General features: G+C 61.2%; 2 protein-coding genes across 3 annotated transcripts in view; both read right to left on the bottom strand.

The window, feature by feature from the left end:
* Positions 1–864: 864 nt before the first annotated feature.
* On the bottom strand, positions 865–3,940 carry SLC25A6 (solute carrier family 25 member 6). Its single transcript, XM_057717812.1, has 4 exons — positions 3,678–3,940; positions 2,469–2,955; positions 1,780–1,920; positions 865–1,395 (listed from the first exon to the last, which is right to left on the bottom strand). Exons 1-4 carry the CDS (start codon positions 3,786–3,788, stop codon positions 1,238–1,240), a joined length of 897 nt encoding a protein of 298 aa, XP_057573795.1. The 5' UTR covers positions 3,789–3,940; the 3' UTR covers positions 865–1,237.
* Positions 3,941–9,397: 5,457 nt separating this feature from the next.
* ASMTL (acetylserotonin O-methyltransferase like) overlaps positions 9,398–19,827 on the bottom strand; it is a 28,921-nt gene continuing 18,491 nt past the window's right edge. The window contains exons 9-13 of one of the 2 annotated variants that reach the window (XM_057717922.1): positions 19,371–19,558; positions 17,616–17,751; positions 16,693–16,884; positions 14,568–14,690; positions 9,398–9,840 (exon numbers count right to left, since the gene is read on the bottom strand). In XM_057717922.1, the coding sequence (XP_057573905.1) occupies positions 9,629–9,840; positions 14,568–14,690; positions 16,693–16,884; positions 17,616–17,751; positions 19,371–19,558 (851 nt within the window). In that variant the 3' untranslated portion in view covers positions 9,398–9,628. The remainder of the gene's footprint in view (positions 9,841–14,567; positions 14,691–16,692; positions 16,885–17,615; positions 17,752–19,370; positions 19,559–19,827) is intronic. The other variant, XM_057717923.1, reaches the window with a different exon arrangement.

Below are 19,827 nucleotides of genomic sequence, written 5' to 3'. Positions count from 1 at the left end.
GACCCCGTCCCACGTCTGACCCCGGCAGTCAGCACCCGTCTGGGTAGACAGACAGACGACCTCCTGGCTGAGGGACTCCACCCCAAGGCCTGCTGGTGGCTGGTCCGGTGCAGTTCTCCATCAGCCAGCACCAGCCGGGTGACCTTAGGAACGCACGCGGCTCCAGCTTCCTCTTCTCTGACTGAGCTCGCCCTGGGCTGGAGACGGAAGCTCTGCCTTCCAAGGAACTAAGCCGGCCTCGGGGGAGGTCCCGCTGCGGCGGCTTCCTCTCTCCAGCCTCTGAGGCTGACCATCTGACCTGTGCAAGATCACTTGGTGCTGGGAAGCCACGTGGACCCAAGGGACAGCTCTATTCTATTCTCGGGCGGCTGTGTGCGTGGCCCTCATGGGTCAGGCCCGTGTTGGTCCCCAAGTGCACCCCATCCTCCCATGCAACATTCCAGGGCCCTGGGGTCAGTGTGGTGGAGAGCTCCGCGTTCTTTCCTAGCCGCGGACATCACGGTTCCTGCGACGAAGGAGCCTTACCTGCCTGGGGCTGGGGGCCCGGTGCACCTGAGGGGAGGCTTGCCCACCCTGCAGGGGGTTCCCCCACGAGCCCAGGGGAGGGGTGGCCCACGGGACACGGCTGGTGCCGCGCTGGGGCTCCTCTGTGGCCAAACCCCACGGACAGCGACCCTGACGCCTGCACCAGCGTGGGGAGGGGTGAGGGAAGTCCGGGGGAGAAGGCCCCAGGGTCCCCACACCACCTGAGGGCGGCCCCTGGGACGGGCCAGGGCTCCCTCGCTCTTCCCCAGCTGGAGACCCCGCTGCCTCCGGCTGCCACCCCACAAGCCCCTGCACCCTGAATCAGAAAGGAGCAGCGCCTCTGTGTCCTGGCTTTATTCTCCAGCAGAATGCCCGACAGAGAACATAACTGCAGATATTCGGCTGTGCAAAAGAGGACAGTGCTTAAGTACAAATGGAGACATGATTCCCTTAAATAAATACTTAAACACGAGTGGGCCCTACAAGCACCTGGAGTCTAGGTCTGGTGAGTGCAGCTGCCTGGCCCGCGGACCCACGGCTCCCTCCCCCGTCACCCACACGTGGCCGCAAGGGCGATGGTCGCCATCACCAGGCGCCCTCGGCGGGGGCCGCCCCAGCCCCCCACCCCCCGAGGACACTGGAATTTTCTCGAAGGTCAATGGTCCGTAACAGTTAGGGATGGCTCTGCGCGGCGGTCCCCGTGGCCGGGCGCCTAGATGACCTTCTTCAGCTCGTCGTACAGGACCAGCACGAAGGCGCCGCCCATGCCGCGCAGCACGTTGGACCAGGCGCCCTTGAAGAAGGCTTTGCCCCCCTCGTCCTTCAGGATCTTCCGCCAGCAGTCCAGGGTGCCCTTGTACATGATGTCGGCTGCGGGGAGAGGGCGGGGCTCACACACAGGCGCCCGCGCCGCGCCGCGGGGCAGACCCTGAGCCCGGCGGCCGCCCTCCGGGCCACGGCAGCTAGTCCCGGGCCAAGGGAGGGCAGGACTCTCGTCCCCCGGGCGCGGACAGGCGCCCCCGCCGGGCCTCCCAGCCCGCGCGCTCCCCGGAGGACACGGTCCCCTCCTCCGCCCCGGCCTCCCCCGCGAAGCCCGGCTCCTTCCCTCCGGGCCTGGGTGCCGCCCCGCACGTCCGAACCCCAACCCCGCACGTCGCGAGAAAGCCCCGCACGTGCTGGCCGGCGCCTCTGAAGGGCTGGCCGCAGGCCCCCCGGGGAGCCCCCGCCCCCGCGCCCCGCGGCGGGAGACGGTACCTCCTTTGCGGCCCGACTGCATCATCATCCGCCGCCGCACGGTGTCGAAGGGGTAGGAGACCACGCCGGCCACGGCCGTCACCGTCTGCGCGATCACCCAGCTCACCACGATGTGCGTGTTCCTGGGGTCGGGCAGCATGCCTGCGGGCCGCCGCAGCGTCAGCCCGGCGCGCGCGCACACGGCCGCCCCCGGGGACCCCCCTGGGACCCCCCGCCAGGGGCCTCGCCGAGAGGGGAAGAGACGGGCCTCGGGAAGGGGAGGCGTCCACACCCGATCCACGGCCGCGGTGCCGGGGCCTAGGCCCCAGACTCCGGGGTGGGTTCCTTTACAGGAAGGGAACGGTGTGCTCCCCCAAATCACCCTGAAACCCCAACCCCCAAGAAGTCAGGTTACTTCTGCATATACATAACCACATAACTTTACTGGGAACTGCAACCTTTAAAGAGAAAATTAAGAAAAAAGGAAACGATCGCGGCGGGTCCCCACCGCATAGACTAGATAAGAAATCCAGACACACAGAGGCGCGCAGCGAGGAGACGCCCTGCGTCTACAGGCCCAGGAGAGGCCTCCGGGGCGCCGGCCGCGCCCGCACCGGGGCCTCAGGTTCCAGGACGGGGGGGCCCCAGGGGCCTGCCGCTGCAGCCGCGCCGCCCCCCGCGCAGCCCGCGCCGCGAGCACAGGCGCTCACCTTTGGCCGTGTCGTACACGCCGAAGTAGGCGGCCCGGTAGATGATGATGCCCTGCACGGACACGTTGAAGCCCTGGTACAGCCCCCGGATGCCGTCGGACTTGGTGATCTTCACCAGACAGTCTCCCAGGCCTTTGAACTCCCGCTCCGTGGCGGATTTGCCCACGTCGGCCGCCAAGCGCGTCCTGGCGAAATCCAGCGGGTAGACGAAGCAGAGAGACGTGGCTCCCGCCGCCCCGCCGGAGGCCAGGTTGCCGGCGAAGTACCGCCAGAACTGCGTGTGCTTGTCCACGCCCCCCAGGAAGATCTGCTTGTACTTATCCTTGAAGGCGAAGTTGAGCGCTTGCGTGGGGAAATAGCGGATGACGTTGGCCAGGTTGCCCCTCCAGAAGGACAGCACGCCCTGCTCCTTGGGGATGCGCACGATGCAGTCCACGATGCCCTTGTACTGCTTGTCGGCCGCGATCTGCTTGCTGGCGTGCTGGACCTGGGGGCCGGGGAGGCGGCTTTACACGCGGCCCCCCGCGCAGGGACCCCCGAGGGGCTCGGCCCCCCGCGCAGGGACCCCCACGGAATTCATCCCCCGGCGCAGGGACCCCCGAGGAGCGCAGCCCCCCGCCGTGACCCCCCACGAAAAGTGGTGTCTCCGTAAGACAACGCGCGCTTGCGACCGTCAAGCTGCCCTAGCATCCAACCTGGAAAAACGCATTTCTTGCCCGATAACTGTCCCTACGAATGACAAAAAACTACAAGAAGCCGACTAAAGATGGTGTTTCTGTTAGCGCTACAACCATGACAGTCCCGCAACAAACAAAAACAGTTTATTCCGGCTCAGCACCGCACAAATAAACACTGAAGTCCGAGAATGGGCAGGACCACGGCCCTCCCGAGCCACCCAAGGTCAAGGCCCGCGCGCCGCCGGGGTCCGTCCACGGGGCTGCCCCATGCGCATGCGCGCCCCCCACCCCCACCCCCGGGACGGTGCCGCGGGAGCCAGTGCGCACGCGCGGGCGCGCCGGCGGCCCCACCTCTGCGCATGCGGCAGCGCCCATGTGACGCGCGCCCGGGCAAGCCCCCGGAAGCCGGCGGCGCGCGGACAAAGCGGCGCGGCCTCCCGCTTCCGGTGCGCGCGGCCCGTCCCGGGCCCGCCGTCCCCCGCGCCCCGGGCCCCGCGCCCCTCGCCCCGCGTGTGCGCGGGCGGCGTCCCACCTGCAGCAGCAGCTTGACGCGCTCGATCGGGGCCACGGCCGTCTTGGAGATGGCGGCGGCGATGCCTCCGGCCAGGAAGTCCTTGGCGAAAGAGATGGCCTGTTCCGTCATGGTGGCGAGGCGGGCAGCAGCGCAGTGGACGAGAGCGGAGCGGGGGCGCGGAGAGCCGGAGGGTGGGCACCGCTTGGCCTGCGCTGCCGCCGCCGCCGGGACCGAAAGGACAGGGCGGTCAGCGCGCAGCCGCTAAGGCGCCCACGCCCCGCCCCGCGCCCCCGCGCGCCGCGCCCATTGGCTGCACCGCCGCCCGGGCCCCGCCCCTTTCCCTCTTGCCGAGCCCCGGGGCATGTAGGGAGGCGGGCCGCGCCCTGCCTCCCGAGCGCCGCGCCCATTGGCTGCGTCGCCTCCCGGACCCCGCCCCTTCCCCGCGCCGAACCCCGCGGCATGTTGGGAGGCGGGCCGCGCCCCACGCCCATTGGCTGCGCCCCCGCTCGAGCCCCGCCCCTTCGCTGCGCCGCGCCCCCGCGGGCTGCCGGGAGCCACGCTGCGCCCCGCCCCGCGCCCCCCGAACGCCTCGCCCATTGGCTGCTCCAGCGCCGGCATCCCGCCCCTTCCCGCGCGCCGCGCCCCGAGGCATGTAGGGAGCCGGGCCCCGCCCAAGAGCCCTGCCGGCCGAGGGGGCGGGGCGCGGCGGCGGCCGCCTTGACCTTGCCAAGGTCACGCGGGGCCGGGCGGGCGCGACGGACGGCGGCTGCCCACGGGCAGGGCCGGGGGTCGCCGAGTCCCACGCTCGGAGCCCTGGGCTCGTCCCGGGGATGCCCGAGTCCCGGCCACCACCCCCGGGGGCCGCCCGGTCGGAGGCGGAGGCCGCCGCGAGCGGCCCAGGCCCGGGTCCTCTGGGCCTTGCCCGTCCCCCTGCCCGGGCAGCCCCCGGAGCACCCCGCCGCGCCGTGGGGTCCCCCAGCCCTGACCCCGAGCCTCCGGGCGCAGCGGGCGCGCCGGGCACGGGGGCCGTGGGGCTGTGGGGCCCGGGGGGATGGGGGCCCCGGGGTCCCGCTCCACACACACCCACCCCGGCCCCTGCCTTTCCGGGGGGCCCAGTGGGCCTCGGAGTCGGGGTCCCCCTGCCCGGCCGCGCGCGCCGCGACGTGGGGGCCCCCAGAGGGAGAGGATCGCGCGTGCTGACACGCCACGCCCGCGCGCACGTGCGCTCACATGCACTCACATGCACTCACATGCACTCACATGCACTCACGCGCTTCTGTCTGTACCCGTGTCCCCCGCCCCCACCACTGACACAGGTCGGCAGGCGTGCACAGGCCCGCGCACACCTGCACGCACGCCTGCGCACGCCCGCCACACACAGGGGCTCCTATCCACCTCGCAGCGCCCTGCAGGAAATCCCCCGAGACCTCGGTGTTTTGCAAAGCGGTGACCTTCTTAAGGAACTGATCACTACAGGACCACGTCGTCAGCGTATCGCTCCGTGAATTCTCAACAACAGTGCAATGGTGTGTCAGGGCCCAGGTCGAGAGAAGGCCCTCGAGGCTGTCATACAGAGCGAAATGAGTGAGAAACACAAAGACAGACATCCTATGTGAACACATACAGGCGGAAGCTAGAAAAGTGGTACAGATCAACCGGTTTGCAAGGCAGGAATAGAGACACGGATGTAGGGAACACACATATGGACACCGAGTGGGGAAAGCGGGGGCGGGGGAGTGGGGTGGGATGAACTGAGAGATTGGGATTGCCATACATACATTTCTCATAAGAAAAAAAAAGTCACATTGTATGCTTTAAATACATGCAGTGTATTGTAAAAAAAGATTGTACCAATAAAAAAGAGAGACACGTGTAGAGAACAGGCATACAGACACCAAGGGGGGAAAGTGCGGGGGGCTTGGGGTGGGATGAACTGGGAGATTGGGATGCCACATGTATATTACTAATAAAAAAAATCTAATTGTACGCTTTAAATATATGCAGTGTATTGTGTGTCAGTTGTATCTGAATAAAAGTTCTTTAAAAAAAAGGATGCTTTGTAGTAACCCAGATGCAAGGATTCTTCTTCTTTCATTTCTTTTTTCCCTCCCTGCCTGTTTCTTCTCTCTCTTCCTCTTTTCTTCTCTCTGCCCCACCCCCCACATTTTCATGAGGGGCTTTCCTGCGTCCCCTCCAGCAGGTGACACTGGGTGCAGGGGTGCCGGGGCGGGCGCACGCGAGCCCAGGGCACCCGCAGCCTGCCTGTCCTGTCCCGGGTCCCCGGTGTCCTTGCAGGGCCCTTCTCCGCCCTCTCCTGACCTCCAGGGAGAGGCAGGTAAGGGCTGGGGCCGGAGGCGGGTCCCGCTGCAGAGGGCGGGGGCGGCTCAGGTCCCTCACTGGGTGAGGATGGCTGGGGGGGCGGGCCTTGATGTTCTGGTACTTTCTGAGCCTTCACGGGATTGGGGGGGACAGAGAACGGACCTGGGGGGGTAGGGGGCGGAGAGCCCGGCCCTGGGGTAGAGGACAGGATGGCCGTGAGTTCTGGGCGGGGCTGGGGCGCTGGCTCCGCCTGGGCGCCCGCGGGTGAAGAAAGCATCTCTCCTGTGCGTTCGTCCACCTGACCCACCTGTCCGGCCCGGGAGGGGCCCTGTGATGTTCACCCGCCCCCTGGGGAAACCGGGGCCAGCCAGCCGCAGCCGGTGCTTCAGGCTCAGACTGGGAGGCCGTGGACGCTGGCGATTCTGTTTGGGAGCCTGTCCAGCCCCGGTGGGGGCGGTGCACCTTTGAGCGACCCACGTCCCTCCCCCAGGCGAGGGACGCCCCTCCCTGTGTCCCGCCGGCATTCTCAGCGGCCCCCTCACCCCAGGTCAGCGCGGCGCTGTCTGTCCGAAGAAAGGAATGGGTGTGACTTCCACCCCGCACTGCTACCTGGGGGTTCAGAACGCATTTTTCTTAAAAAAGCATTTCACGTGGATCTCAGACTCAGACCCAAGTATTTACCCCGTGTGTGTGGCGGGGGGGGGGGGGGGGACCCGGGAGAGCAGCAGGAACCCAGAATACCCTGTACCTGGGGGGGGGGGGGCGGCTCCAGGTAGAGGGTGCACCTGGGATTGCAAAGGGAGAGAGGATGCTGAGAGGTGAGGTGGGGTGGGGGAGAGAGGAAGGGGCTGTGTGCCAGGATCCCCCGGGGGGGGGGCGGGGGGCGGGGAGAATGAGGTCTGGCCCCCCATCCTCACGCTGTCCCAAGGTTTTATTGCGACCTGGACGGTGTTAGAAGCTAAGTAACTGAAAAACGGGTGGCAGGACGAACAGAAACGGAGGAGGTGGCTAGAGATGTTCGGGTTTCAGGTGAAGGCTCAGAATGAGTCAGGGAAGGGATGAGGGCGGCAACTGGGGGGGGGGGGGCCGGCGGGGGGGCACGTGCCAGGGGCCAAGCCCCGTGTGAGTCAGTCCCGGGACTCAGCCCCAGACTGGATCAGGCCCTGCCTTTAAGTGAGCTGGTCTGGGGAGTGGTGCGCGTGCTGCTGGGTGAAGGTGCCTGGTGGAGACCCACGGGCACCCTGCAGGGGAACGTGGCCGAGTGTGTGTGTTGGGGGGGGGGGGGGGGGGGAGGCGACACGCTGCTGGCTCAGGTGTCATCCTTATGGTTTATCGTCCTGCCTCCCCCCACCCCACCCCACTCCAGGCCAGACAAGTCAGATGTCACCCCCTCCCCACCCCAGATAAATGGAGAGGACAGAAGTTACCCAGTGATGCCTCCAGGCCGTTGGGGTGTGCGGTGGGCACTGACAGCTGCTGAGTGCAGGAATGAAGGAATTCCACCTGGAGGGCGTGGGGGGTGGGGGGGCTGGGTCCGGTCCAGGGGAATTCCATCCTAGAAACCCCTATTCCTTTAAAGACACAGGCCCGTGTGTGCACCCACCCCGGACACGGTCTTACTCAAGCGCCCCTAAAAATACGGGTGTTGCATGTGTTTCTCCGAAATGAAGAGACAGGTTGTGTGTAAGTCATATTTTCTCTTCTTGCCTTTTAATTTTTTTGTCTTTTTTTTTTTTTCCTTGCCAAGAATTCCAACAGAAAAAGGAGTGAGAAGTATAAGGAACCCACAGGCCCTTCACCGCTTCCACAAACGTCATCTGCCCCGTACTCTCTCACTGGGGGTCTCCCTGGGCTGCGTGCCTGGTTTAGGGGCTCCCCGGCCGCAGGGCTCCCCGGCATCTAGGACGAAGGGAGGGGAGCTCGGGTACCACCCCACCTCCCGCAGGCGGGCGCTCTGACATCTCTGCTGAGCAGTGTGGTTTCTTCTAGCAAATCCGGTGTCCAGACGGGCCCCCGGGCACACGTTCCACATGCCTTGTACCCGTCAGTCACTTGTCGTCGGGGACTCAGCCCCGCTGCGCCGGGGGCACCCGCATGGACTCACCTCCTCTCCCCGGATGGGAAGGAGGCTGACTCCTCCCTCGGGTGGCTCTGCCTTCCACGGGGACACCATTTGTGATTAAAAAAAAAAAAAAAAACTGGAGTCCGTTCACAATTATATACCTGTGTGTGTGTGGACTGTATGTTATAAATATACACTTATCCATGTACATATGACATGCATAGCTTATACGCTCTGTGTATATAAGATGTATTCTGATACAGAGAAAATTACATGAATGTCTCTATTCTTTTAGGTTATGTATCTAACAGTGCCTGGGGGTCTTCGCTGGGAAGCACGGGTGAACTGTCAGCCCCACAGGGCGCCTGTTTGAAGAGACCCCACTAGACAGTCGCGCATCTTCTTCTCACAATAACGCGTTCACGTGAGAGGCAACCTGAACGTCGCCACAGCCTCACCACTGCTGACGTGGAAAAGGGTTAGTACGCGCCTCCTTTTTAGGAAAACAGACCCCTCAGCCTCCCATGGGGACCTGGGGGACGTCGGCGGGTAAACAAGCATCTCGACCCAAACACCTCCCCCTCCCCGCCCCCCTGCGTGAGCTCCTGGACATGGACGGGGCGGAGGTGGGTCCCGCTGCCCTGAGTGACCGCCCTGAGGATGAGACACGGAATCCACCGGCCGGCGGACGGCGTGTTCACATGGCAGCCGGTGGGGGGGGCGGGGGGGGGGGCAGAGGACAAACGCATTGAAAATAGGAGGGAAGCGCTGGGAAACAGGCTAGATGCTCCCAGACCTCGTCACCAGGGAGACGCTGACGTCACCTAGGTACCCGACCCGGCCCGCGCATCGCCCGAGGTCCCCTGGGTGCACACCCCCCGCCCTCCGGCGCTCCAGCCCGCGCATCCCCCGCCGTCCCTGGGGTACCCCGCCGTCCCCGCGCCACCCCCCGCCCCCTGGCGCCCGCGACCCGCACATCCCCCGCTGTCCCCGAGCCCGGCCCCCCCCACGGCCAGCGCATCCCCCATCGTCCCTGGGGTCCCCCCCACCACGCTCCCGGCCCGCGCATCCCTCCTTGTTCCAGCGGTACCCCCATCTACGGTTGCGGCCCACGCATCCCCGCCGTCCCCGCGGTCCCCACCCCGTCACGGTCCCGGCCCGTGCATCCCCCTCCGTCCCCGAGGTCCTCCCCCGCCCCCCATGCTCCTTGGCCAGCGCACCCCCCTGCGCTCCCCGCCCCCGGCGCTCCCGGCCCGCGCATCCCCCGTTGTTCCAGCGGTGCCCCCATCCACGGTCCCGTTCGCGCGTCCCCGCCGTCCCCCCGCCCCCACGCTCCTGGTCAGCGCCCCCCCCCCCCCCCCGCGCTCCCGGCCCGCGCATCCCCCGTGGTTCCATCGGTGCCCCCATCCACGGTCCCGGCCGGCGCACCCCTCACCGTCCCTCCCGGGCGCATCCCCCGCGCCCGCAGCCCCAGAGACACGCGCGGAGACCGCCGCGCCTTCCGCCTCCTTTAATCGGTCCGGGGACACCTGCTGTCCAGGAGACATTCCCTGCCGGACGGTGGGCCCCGCCGGGCTCCCGGTGACCCTCAGGGCGCCGCTCGCGCGCCCAGGGCCACGCGCAGCAGGTCCCCCGCGCGCGCCACCTGCACGTCCCGGAAGCCGTGTCGCTGCAGGAGACGCCGGTACTCGTCGGGGCTCCGGGGCCGCCCGGCGCTCAGGGTCCGCAGCCGGGGGCCCCGCGCCGCCCCCTCCTCCTCCTCCTCCGCGGGCGCCGCTTCTGCCACCAGGAGGCCGCCGCCTGGGGAGCCAGAGACACAGAGACAGAGACAGAGAGAGAAGGGGTCAGGGAGAGGACTCAGGACCCAGGCGGCGGGCGCCCTCGGGCCTCCCCAGTGAAGGAATTCACTGCAGGGAAATCAAGGAGGAATCCTGTCTGCAGGGACAGAGCTGCAGCCTCCCCGATGGCAAAAGGAAGCGCACAGGGACTCCCCTGGCGGGCCAGTGGTTAAGACTCAGAGCTTTCCCGGCGGTGCACCCGGGTTCCATCCCTGGGCCAGGGACTAAGATCCCGCAAGCCATGGGCACCAGCACCGGGGGGGGGGGGGGGGGGGGGGGGGGGGGGCGGGGGGGCGGGGAAGGAACCTTTAGATCTAGAAACCCCAGAAGCAGCAGATCCACCTGGACCTGCGTGGAGAGGGGATGGCTCCGGCCACCGGGGTGCCAGGAGCCAGAATCTTTCTTTATGCTGCCTTTTAATTGGTTCAGTGAATTTTTTTATTTTTATCTTTTTAAGTATAGTTGATTTACAATGTTGTGTTAGGTTTAGGTGTACAGACAACTGATTCAGTTATGCATATACGTATATAAATATATATATTCTTTTTTTGTTTGTTTTAAACATTTTTTTAATTAATTAATTTATTTTGTTGGCTGTGTTGGGTCTTTTTTTGGCTGTGCGCGGGCTTTTGTTGCCGTGAGTGGGGGCTACTCTTCATTGTGGTGGGTGGGTTCCTTATTGCGGTGGCTTCTCTTGCTGTGGAGCACAGGCTCTAGGTGCGTGAGCTTCTAGAGTAGTTGCAGCACATGGGCCCAAGAGTTGTGGCTCACAGGCTCTAGAGTGCAGGCTCAGTTGTTGTGGCGCACGGGCTTAGTTGCTCTGCAGCATGTGGGATCTTCCCCAACCAGGGCTGGAACCCGTGTCCCCTGCATTGGCAGGTGGATTCTCAACCACTGTGCCACCAGGGAAGGCCCAGGTTATCTATTTTATACATGGTAGTGTGTATATCTGGAGCTGGACTGTTGGTGGAGAAAATCTACGTCTGAGCTTTGAGTAGTAGAAAGTATGCCTGTGTGTGTGTGCGTGTGTGTGTACACACTTATATCTAGTCCACCTCTCTACATAATATTTATTTTCAGAAGCATTTGTGAAGAAGGAGGAGCCTAGCCAGGGGAACTTAGGCCTTGGGACAGAAAGCAGAGGGGCAGGAGGTAGCTTAGCTTGCTTCTTCCTTTTGTTTGGGTCACTGGGGAGACCCCAGAAAAGGCACGAAGCAGACGGTGGCACACGAGCCCCACCTCTGCACACCGCTGACGGTAACTTGGAGAACTGTGGTGCAAAATCTCATTTGGGTTCTAGGCATTTAAATAAACACAAAGTTAACAAAACTGGGATCATAGTTACACACCATTAGCTATAAAATCAGCTACAACGATATATTGTACAGCACAGGGGACAGAGCCCAAACTTTATAATAACTATAAGTGGACTATAACCTTTAAAAATGGTGAAGACTTCTCCGGTGGCACAGTGCTTAAGAATCCACCTGCCAATGCAGGGGACATGGGTTCCATCCCTGGTCCGGGAAGATTCCACATGCCGCGGAGCAACTAAGCCACAACTCCTAAAACCTGTGCTCTAGAGCCCCTGAGCCACAACTACTGAGCCCTCGTGCTGCAACTGCTGAAGCCCACCCACCTAGAGCCCGTGCTCTGCAGCAAAAGAAGGCACCGCAATGAGAAACCCTTGCACTGCAACAAAGAATAGCCCCCGGTCACCACAACTAGAGAAAGCCCGCTCACAGCAATGAAGACCCAATGCAGCCAAAAATAATAATAATAATAAAATGAATAAATATAAAAAAGTTTTAAAAAAATTACAGATGCTATTTCACCAAAAAAAAAGCACCCTTCCTTTAAAAAAAAAAGATGAATCACTATATTGTACACCTTTAATTTATATAATATTGTCCATCAAATGTACGTCAATTAAAAACATTGGGATCATACAGTGTGCTCTGTTTTCTATCAGTTTTTATGTTTTTCAAAGTCATACATATACAGGCTTATTAACTCCAAGGGCTCCAAAAGCCCTATGTTAAAGGAAGTCACTTTTTTTTTTTTGCCTCGCTGTGCGGTTTGTAGGACCTTACTTCCCCGACCAGGCGGGGAACCTGCGCCCTTGGCAGTGAAAACACCAACTCCTAACCACAGGGAGTTCCCAAGAGGTCGCTCTCAGGTCTCATCTGTGACCCCACCGTCCCCAGGGTGCAGGCCACCTTTGAAATCCCAGCTCCGGGGGGTGCAGGGAAGCGCTGGTTCCCAGTGCCTGCCAGTTTCTGAGGTGCGAGTATCCCCTCCACTGCCAATTTCACGCCGACAGCTTGGCCCGAGCGGGCTGGCAGGATGGCTGAACATCTAACAAGCGCTTCTAGCCAGCAGGTCAAACCCGTGCACCCTGTCCCCCCAAACCCGTCGAGACTTGGAACCGACTCTCCCGCGTTCAGAGAGCGTGTCCGAGGTGGGTGAGAATCCAGCTCTCACATCCCCCAGCCCTGCCTCCACCCCCCATCCCCCCCACCCTCCTCTAGGGCACGCCCCTGTTTCCATACGCCTTCCTTCTGGACTGTGACCCATCCATGATGTGCTGGCCTCCGTCCCCAGGCTGGGGACAGAGCAGGGAACAAACAGGAACCTGCCCTCGGGGGCCACATTCTCGGGGCGGGTAGCCCGGATGTGCACGTGATGCTGCCGTGACCACATGAACACCTGCATCTCACAGGCTGCGTGCGTGTCCTGGGGCGGCCAGAATAAGATACTCAAAACCAAAGACCCCCCATCCTCCCCCATCCTGGGGACCAGGCCTCTGAGGTCAAGGGGTTCTGGGGCTGAGCTCCCTCCGGAGGCTCCAGGGGAGGGTCCTTCCTGCCTCTTCCAGCGTCTGGGGGCTCCAGGCATCACTGGGCTGGTGGCCGCCTCCCTCCGGTCTCCGCCTCCGTCTTCCCGGGGCTTCCCCTCTGTGTCTGGGTCTCTCCTCTTCTGTGTCTTAGAAGGACCCTGTCATGGGATGCAGGGCCCCCCTCATCCAGGAGGACCTCATCTCAGACCCCTCACTTCACCACATGTGCAGAGACCCTGCTTCCAAATACGATTCCAGGTGGTTGTGAATTTTAGGGGCACGCTCTTCATTGTGCTACACAGACCAGTAGGAATGCCTTAACTGCATTGTCTTTTTGGAAACTAAAATTGGCTCATTTGAAAAATTTAATTAACCTTCCACGCATTTATTAATATTTTCCTAGGGACTTCCCTGGTGGTCCAGTGGTTCGGACTCTGCCCTTCCATTGCCGAGGGCACGGGTTCAATCCCTGGTTGGGGAAGTAGGATCCCACATGCCACACGGTGCGGCCAAAAATAAATAAATAAATTAATTAATTAAATTAAATAAAAAGGAGGGGGTATATGTGTACATAAAGCTGATCCACTTTGCTGTACAGCAGAAACTAACACAACATTGTAAGTCAACTATACTCCAATAGAAAAATAAAATAAATTTAAGTTAAAGGATTCGAGCCCTGGTCCAGGAAGATCCCACATGCCGTGGAGCAACTAAGCCCGTGCGCCACAACGACTGAGCCTGTGCTCTACGGCCCGCGAGCCACAATTACTGAGCCCATGCGCTGCAACTACTGAAGCCCGCACGCCTAGAGCCCGTGCTCTGCCACAAGAGAAGCCACTGCAGTGAGAAGCCCGTGCACCACAACGAAGAGTAGCCCCTGCTCTCTGCAACTAGAGAAAGCCTGCGTGTAGCAACCAAGACCCAACGCAGCTAATAAATAAATAATAAAGTAACAAAATAAATCTTAAAAAAAAAATAAAAAAAGAAAGAAAAGAAGTGCCCCTCTGGATACCCCCAGATGGAGATGCTCATGGCAGCGTGCGGGGCTCAGACCCCAGGGCAGGGGCTGCAGTCGTGTAGAACCGCACGGGTCCTGGGAGGAGGCCACTGCTGGGGGAGGTGGGAGCCCAGGACGGCCTCCACCACCGGCTCAGTTCCTGCAGAGACCCCCAGATGGACTCGACCCCCTGGATGGACTCGACCCCTTGGATGGAGTCGACCCCCAGGACGGAGTCGACCCTCCCTCTGGTTTTTGTGTGAAATACGAGCCCAAGAATGGGGGTCGTTTCCCTGAGAGGTGGAGAACCGGAGGGGCACTTGAGCATTGAAGATGACCAGAGATCGCTGAATATTTTGTTCCAAAGCCACACAGAGGAGGCAGCGGAGGTGGCCTGGGAGACGCCAGGGTCGCAGGATGTGGGATACGAGAGCTCGTCTTGTGCCGCTGGCCGTGGGGACCTGGGCAGGGGCCCGGGAGGCTTGGTCCTCTCAGCTCCCTGAGCCTGATACGGCCCCAAGCACCGTGGGGACAGGCTGGGTACCACAGAGCAGCCCAGAAGTCACCAGAGGAGGAGGAGGGAGACCTTGAGCCCGGGGGGGCCCGGCGGGCGGTGGGGAGAGGGGGTGCGTCCATGAGCCTGACACCCCAGAGGCTGGTGCCAAAACATTCGGAAACACATCGCCCGACATCTGAGAATCAGGTTCATCGTCAGGGAGGTGGGAAACTGAGCCCCGGAGGGCGGGCTGGAGGGCAGGGCGGCTTAAACTCTGTAAAATTTACTCTTTTTTTTTTTTTAAATCAGAAACTGTCTTTATGTATTAAAAAAGGCACGTCCGTGACGGGTTCTCACCTGATGTGCAGCTGCTCGAGACCCGGCTCAGTAACGCGTGGAGTTTGTCATCCGGCCAGTCGTGGAGGATTCTAGAAAGGATGTACAGATCTGCTTCCGGGAGGCTGTCTTTGAAAAAGTCACCTGGTTTAAAATCAAACGGGGTAGAACCGTTAGGGCCACAGGAACTGGTCCTGCGTCCGACGGAAAGGCATCGCACCACGTTCTACAAGGGGTGAAACAGAAAGAAGACCCAACGCAGCCAAATAGATAAATAAATAAATAAATAAATAAATACCAAACAAAATAAATCTTAAAAAGATGATGGAGATAGACAGATAATAGATATTAGATAGATAGATAGATGACAGATATAGATGGTGGATGGATGGATAGACAGATGATGGCTAGATGGATGGATAGATGGGTGGATGGATGGATGGATACAAAGATGATGGATAGATAAACAGATAGACAGATGATACAGGTACATAGATCATAGGTAGATGGATGGGTGGATGGATGGATAGATAGAGATGATGGACAGACAGATGGATGCATAGATGGGTGGATGGATGGATGGATGGATACACAGATGATGGGTAGATAGATAAATAGATACAGTAGATGGATAGATACAGTGACAGATGAATAAATGGATGGAAGGATAGATGATGGAGAGACACTTAGATAAATGATACGTACATAGATAGATGATAGAAAAATGATACACAGATACAAAACAGAAGTTCCTGGTGTCCCTTCTGAGGACGCCGTCTTGCTAGATCAGGCGTCCGCCCTGTGATCTCCTTCCCCTTAATCACCTGCACACAGAGTCGCACTGGGGGTGGGGCTTGAACAGAGCAACCTGGGGGCACCGCTCAGTCCACAGCAGGGTGACCGGCTCTTTCTCTTAAGCAGGAAAGTGTCCAGCGGCTGTGGGGCACAGGGCCGGCTAGCACATCCGCCCTCGGGCCGGGCCGCGGTGAGGGGGCGCTGCCTTTCAGTCTGGTCCCGCCGGGAAGTCCTTCCTCACGTCCACCCCAAGGCCTTCCTGCTGTAGCCCCCGCATCATCTCCCTCGGAGGCCTGGGTGGCAGCTGGACACCTGCAGACGCCGATCTTGGCCTGTGCCCACCCCCCGCCTGGCTATTCCCCTCGCTGAGAACCCCAAACTCCTGTTCTCAGGGTTCGGAGATGCGCCCTGGTGTGTGCAGATGTGCACAGACACACTCAGACATGTGCACACACAGACACACAGACACACAGAGACACAGACACACAGAGACACACACAGACAGAGACACGGACACACAGAGACACATACAGACATACAGAGACACAGAGACACAGAAACAAACAGAGACATGGACATATACACAAACAGACACACAGAGATACACACGGATATGCAGAGACACAGATACAAACACATTCAGACACAAACACAGAAACACACAGAAACATGGACGGACACACAGAGCTATACACACACACACGCAGACACAGATACATACGTAAGACACACAGACACACGCAGAAACACATACATATACACAGACACAGATACACGCAAACAGAAACATACACACTCAGACATACAGAAAGAAACACAGAAAAATGGATACAGGGCTTCCCTGGTGGCACAATGGTTAAGAATCTGCCTGCCAACGCAGGGGACACGGGTTCGAGCCCTGGTCCGGGAAGATCCCACATGCCTTGGAGCAACGAAGCCTGTGCACCACAACTACTGAGCCTGTGCTCTAGAGCCTGCAAGCCACAACGACTGAGCCCACGTGCCACAACTACTGAAGCCCACACGCCTAGAGCCCATGCTCCACAACAAGAGAAGTCCCCGCACTGAGAAGCCCGTGCAGCACAATGAACAGTAGCCCCTGCTCGCCACACCTAGAGAAAGCCCGTGCGCAGCAACAAAGACCCAACGCAGCCAAAAAATAAAAGATAAATATATAAATAAGTAAATCTATTTAAAAAAAAAAGAAAGCTGGATACACACACACACACACACACTCACACACACACACTCACACACACACACACTCACACACACACACCCCGCTCTGTATACGGGATTAAAGAAGGCCACCCAGATGCTGACTGCCCAGCAGACATGAAGCCGTGCTGACCTGGCACAAAGCGGATCCGCTCTGTCTGTCGTCCGACGGGATGAAAGCCCCCGGCGAGCTCAATGACCTCGGGGAGGTCAAACACAGTCACCTGCAGATGCGGGTACTGCTGGGCCAGCTCGCGGGCCAGGACGCCCGTGCAGCCTGCGGGAAGCACATGTGAGACCCTCGGCAGGTCTCCAGAGTTCAGCTCTGACAAAACCAAAATCACACCCTGGGATGCAGCCTGCGGCCTGTGCCCTGATGTGAGGTCAGCCAGTGGGGAGATCACGGGTGCCTCGGAGTCAGGGTCTCGTGGCCTGGTGCTGGAGCAGGTGCTGGCCCGGAGCAGGTGAGCGGGGTGGGTGCCAACCCACAGGGAATCCTGACAGCAAAGCTCTAAGGAGCTGCACTCTCCCCTTCCTTTCTGTTGTGGGAATGCAGACGTGATGGCTGCTGCCACAGCAGCCACTCTGGGCCACAGGAAGAAAGGTGTTCAGAGGATGGGGAAATGCAAGCTGGCAGCTCAGGAGCCCTCCTAGGACCCCAGTGCCACTACACCCCCTTAGGCAGGCATCTGCTCCTCCTCCATCTGCTGTCCTGGGGAAAGGACTGGCTGGGATGGGGTGGATGGTGTGTGTGGCATAATTAGACCTGTTGAGATGGCAGGAGATGGGCTCCACAGTCCCCTTCCCTACTTAGCAGCCACCAGGAAGGGTCCTGTAAGCTTTACGGGGGTCCTGGGTCCTGCCCGGGACCCTCTAGCACTTGGGAATATCAGCCCAAGCCCCGCCCCCACCATGGATAAATTTAGGTCCCTGGGTGGTTTTTAGAGATAAACCCATTTTGCAAGTGTTATTAGCCGGTAAGGCACCCCAGACTTAATACGAGAGCAGAAACGCACGTAGCCCTTTGCAGCCAGCTCCTGGAGGGGATGAAAGTACCTCCCAGGTCGCAGGCGGAGCTGAACCGGGACAGGTCGAAGGCCGTGGCCACGTGGTGGGCGGTCAGCTTGCTGAGGCCGTGCACGGCCCTCATGAGCCGCAGCGTCCCCTCCGTGCTCTGGTGGTGGGGGCGGTCCTGAAACGGAACAGCGTCTGAGGCGACCCGCCCGGGGCCTGGGTGTCCTGCACCCGGGACGCGGTTGCACCTGGCGTTTCTGTGGGTGGGGAGCTCGGCAGGGATCATGGGGAGGGGGTCCGGGCGGAGCAGGGCGGCGAGGGGGTCTGGCTCTGAGATGCACCCAGCTGGGCAGTGAGGCTGGAGTCCTGCCGGGAGAGCAGCTCCACTGGACGCACCTCCCCCTGCCCCCCCATTCCTGACACGGTCCACTCTCAGGGTCTGATTTCCAGCTTGCGGGGTCTCCTGCTGGGACACTGCGGACCACACATTACGGTCTCAGTGGACAAAACCAGGAGGACCTAAGGGGTAAGGTCCCTCCCCGCCCCCTCAGCTGTCACCATACTGAGGATGATCTGATCTGACCCTTTATGGAGACCGGGGGCTCCCTGTCCGCCTCCACCCGGGGGGTCCACGTGTGGTCGGGCTCCACCCGGGCAAAAGGGAGGACGTCCCCGGGTCAGAGGAGGAGGCCAGCAGGATGGCCTGCAGGGGACCCGCCTGGGCCTGACATTCCCAGGGCTCCCTAAGGGTGGGCAGGAGGAGAGGGACGGGCAGGGGGTGAGCCTAAATCCCAGGGTGGGGTGTGCAGATGGGGCCCCAGGGGGGCGGAGCGGTCACCTGAGGCCACAGATGGTGCTGCTGCAATTTCACCCAGATTTGGGGCCTGGGGACCTCGGCATCTCCCAAGACGCTGTCCTCCAAGACCCCTGAGACCCCGAGACCTTCCTAGACCACCCGAGTTCCTCCAAGACCCTCTGAGACCCTCTGAGACCCTCGAAGACCAGCCAAGACCCTCCAAGACCCTCCGAGAACCTCCAAGACCATCCATGACCCTCTGAGACCTGTGAGACACTTCAAGACCCGCTGAGACCCTATAGGACCCCGCAAGACCCTCCAAGAGCCTCCAAAACCACCCAAGACCCTCTGAGACCCCCCCAAGATCAGCCAAGACCTTCAAAGAACATGAGACCCTCCAATACCACCCAAGATCATCCAAGACCATCCAAGACCACCCAAAACCCTTCAAGACCCTCCAAGACCACCCAAGAGCCTCTGAGACCCTCCAAGACCACCTAAGACCCTCCAAGACCCTCCAAGACCCTCTGAGACCCTCCAAGACCACCCAAGATCATCCAAGACCGTCCAAGACCACCCAAAACTCTTCAAGACCCTCCAAGACCACCCAAGAGCCTCTGAGACCCTCCAAGACCACCCAAGACCCTCCAAGACCACCCAAGACCCTCTGAGGCCCCTTCCCTCCCACAAAACAGTGAACAGGGGTCGTGGGGCCCAGGGGAAGGGCCGGGAAGCACTCTGCACACCCTGTGCTGAGAAACGTCTGTGCCGGTTCGCTGCACGGAGGAACCACGGTGCACTGATTCAAGGCAAGCCCCTTCCTACAAGCACCCTCTTTTTGGGGTCTGTGACCAGCCAGCCGCCCCCCACGCCGTCCCCACTGTCCCCATCTGCAGCCTCCCGTCGGGAATCGCGATGGTCCCCGGCCTGGGACGCCTCCGTGCCCGCCGGTCCTTCCGCAGCAGAGACGGGACGCGGACAGGAACACAGGGTTACGGTACCTGGGCCAGGTGCTCCTCCTGCATCGCCCCCAGCGCCCCGAGGCCCTGCTCCGCCTCCTTCCGCACGGCCAGGCCCAGGCGCGTGAAGACGCCCCACACGTGGGCGTCGTTGTACTCGGCGAGGCCGTGGAGAGAGTGCTCGCTGTCCGACACCAGGTGCAGGGTCGCTGCCTGTGTGTTGCTGTAACCTGAAACGGGAGGGCGTCCTGGGACCTCCTCCCGGCTCACCTGACCGCGGGGGGGGGGGGGCACTGCTCGGGGTGTCATCGGGGTGTCCGCACGAGCACCGTCTGTCCGCCTAGGGCCACCCGCACGTCCGCCCGGGGGCAGCCCAGAGGACGGTGCGAGGGTGCTGCTTGACCCCGAGGCGACCCCTCCGAGCCCCTGGGATGGTCACCTGGCCGGGCTACAGTCCCGGCTGAGGAGGGGGCAGTGTTGTCTACGTGGCTGGCACCTG

The sequence above is a fragment of the Hippopotamus amphibius genome, chromosome X (genome assembly GCF_030028045.1).
Source record: "Hippopotamus amphibius kiboko isolate mHipAmp2 chromosome X, mHipAmp2.hap2, whole genome shotgun sequence".
NCBI lineage: Eukaryota > Metazoa > Chordata > Mammalia > Artiodactyla > Hippopotamidae > Hippopotamus > Hippopotamus amphibius.
This window is presented reverse-complemented; position numbering and strand designations above follow the sequence as displayed.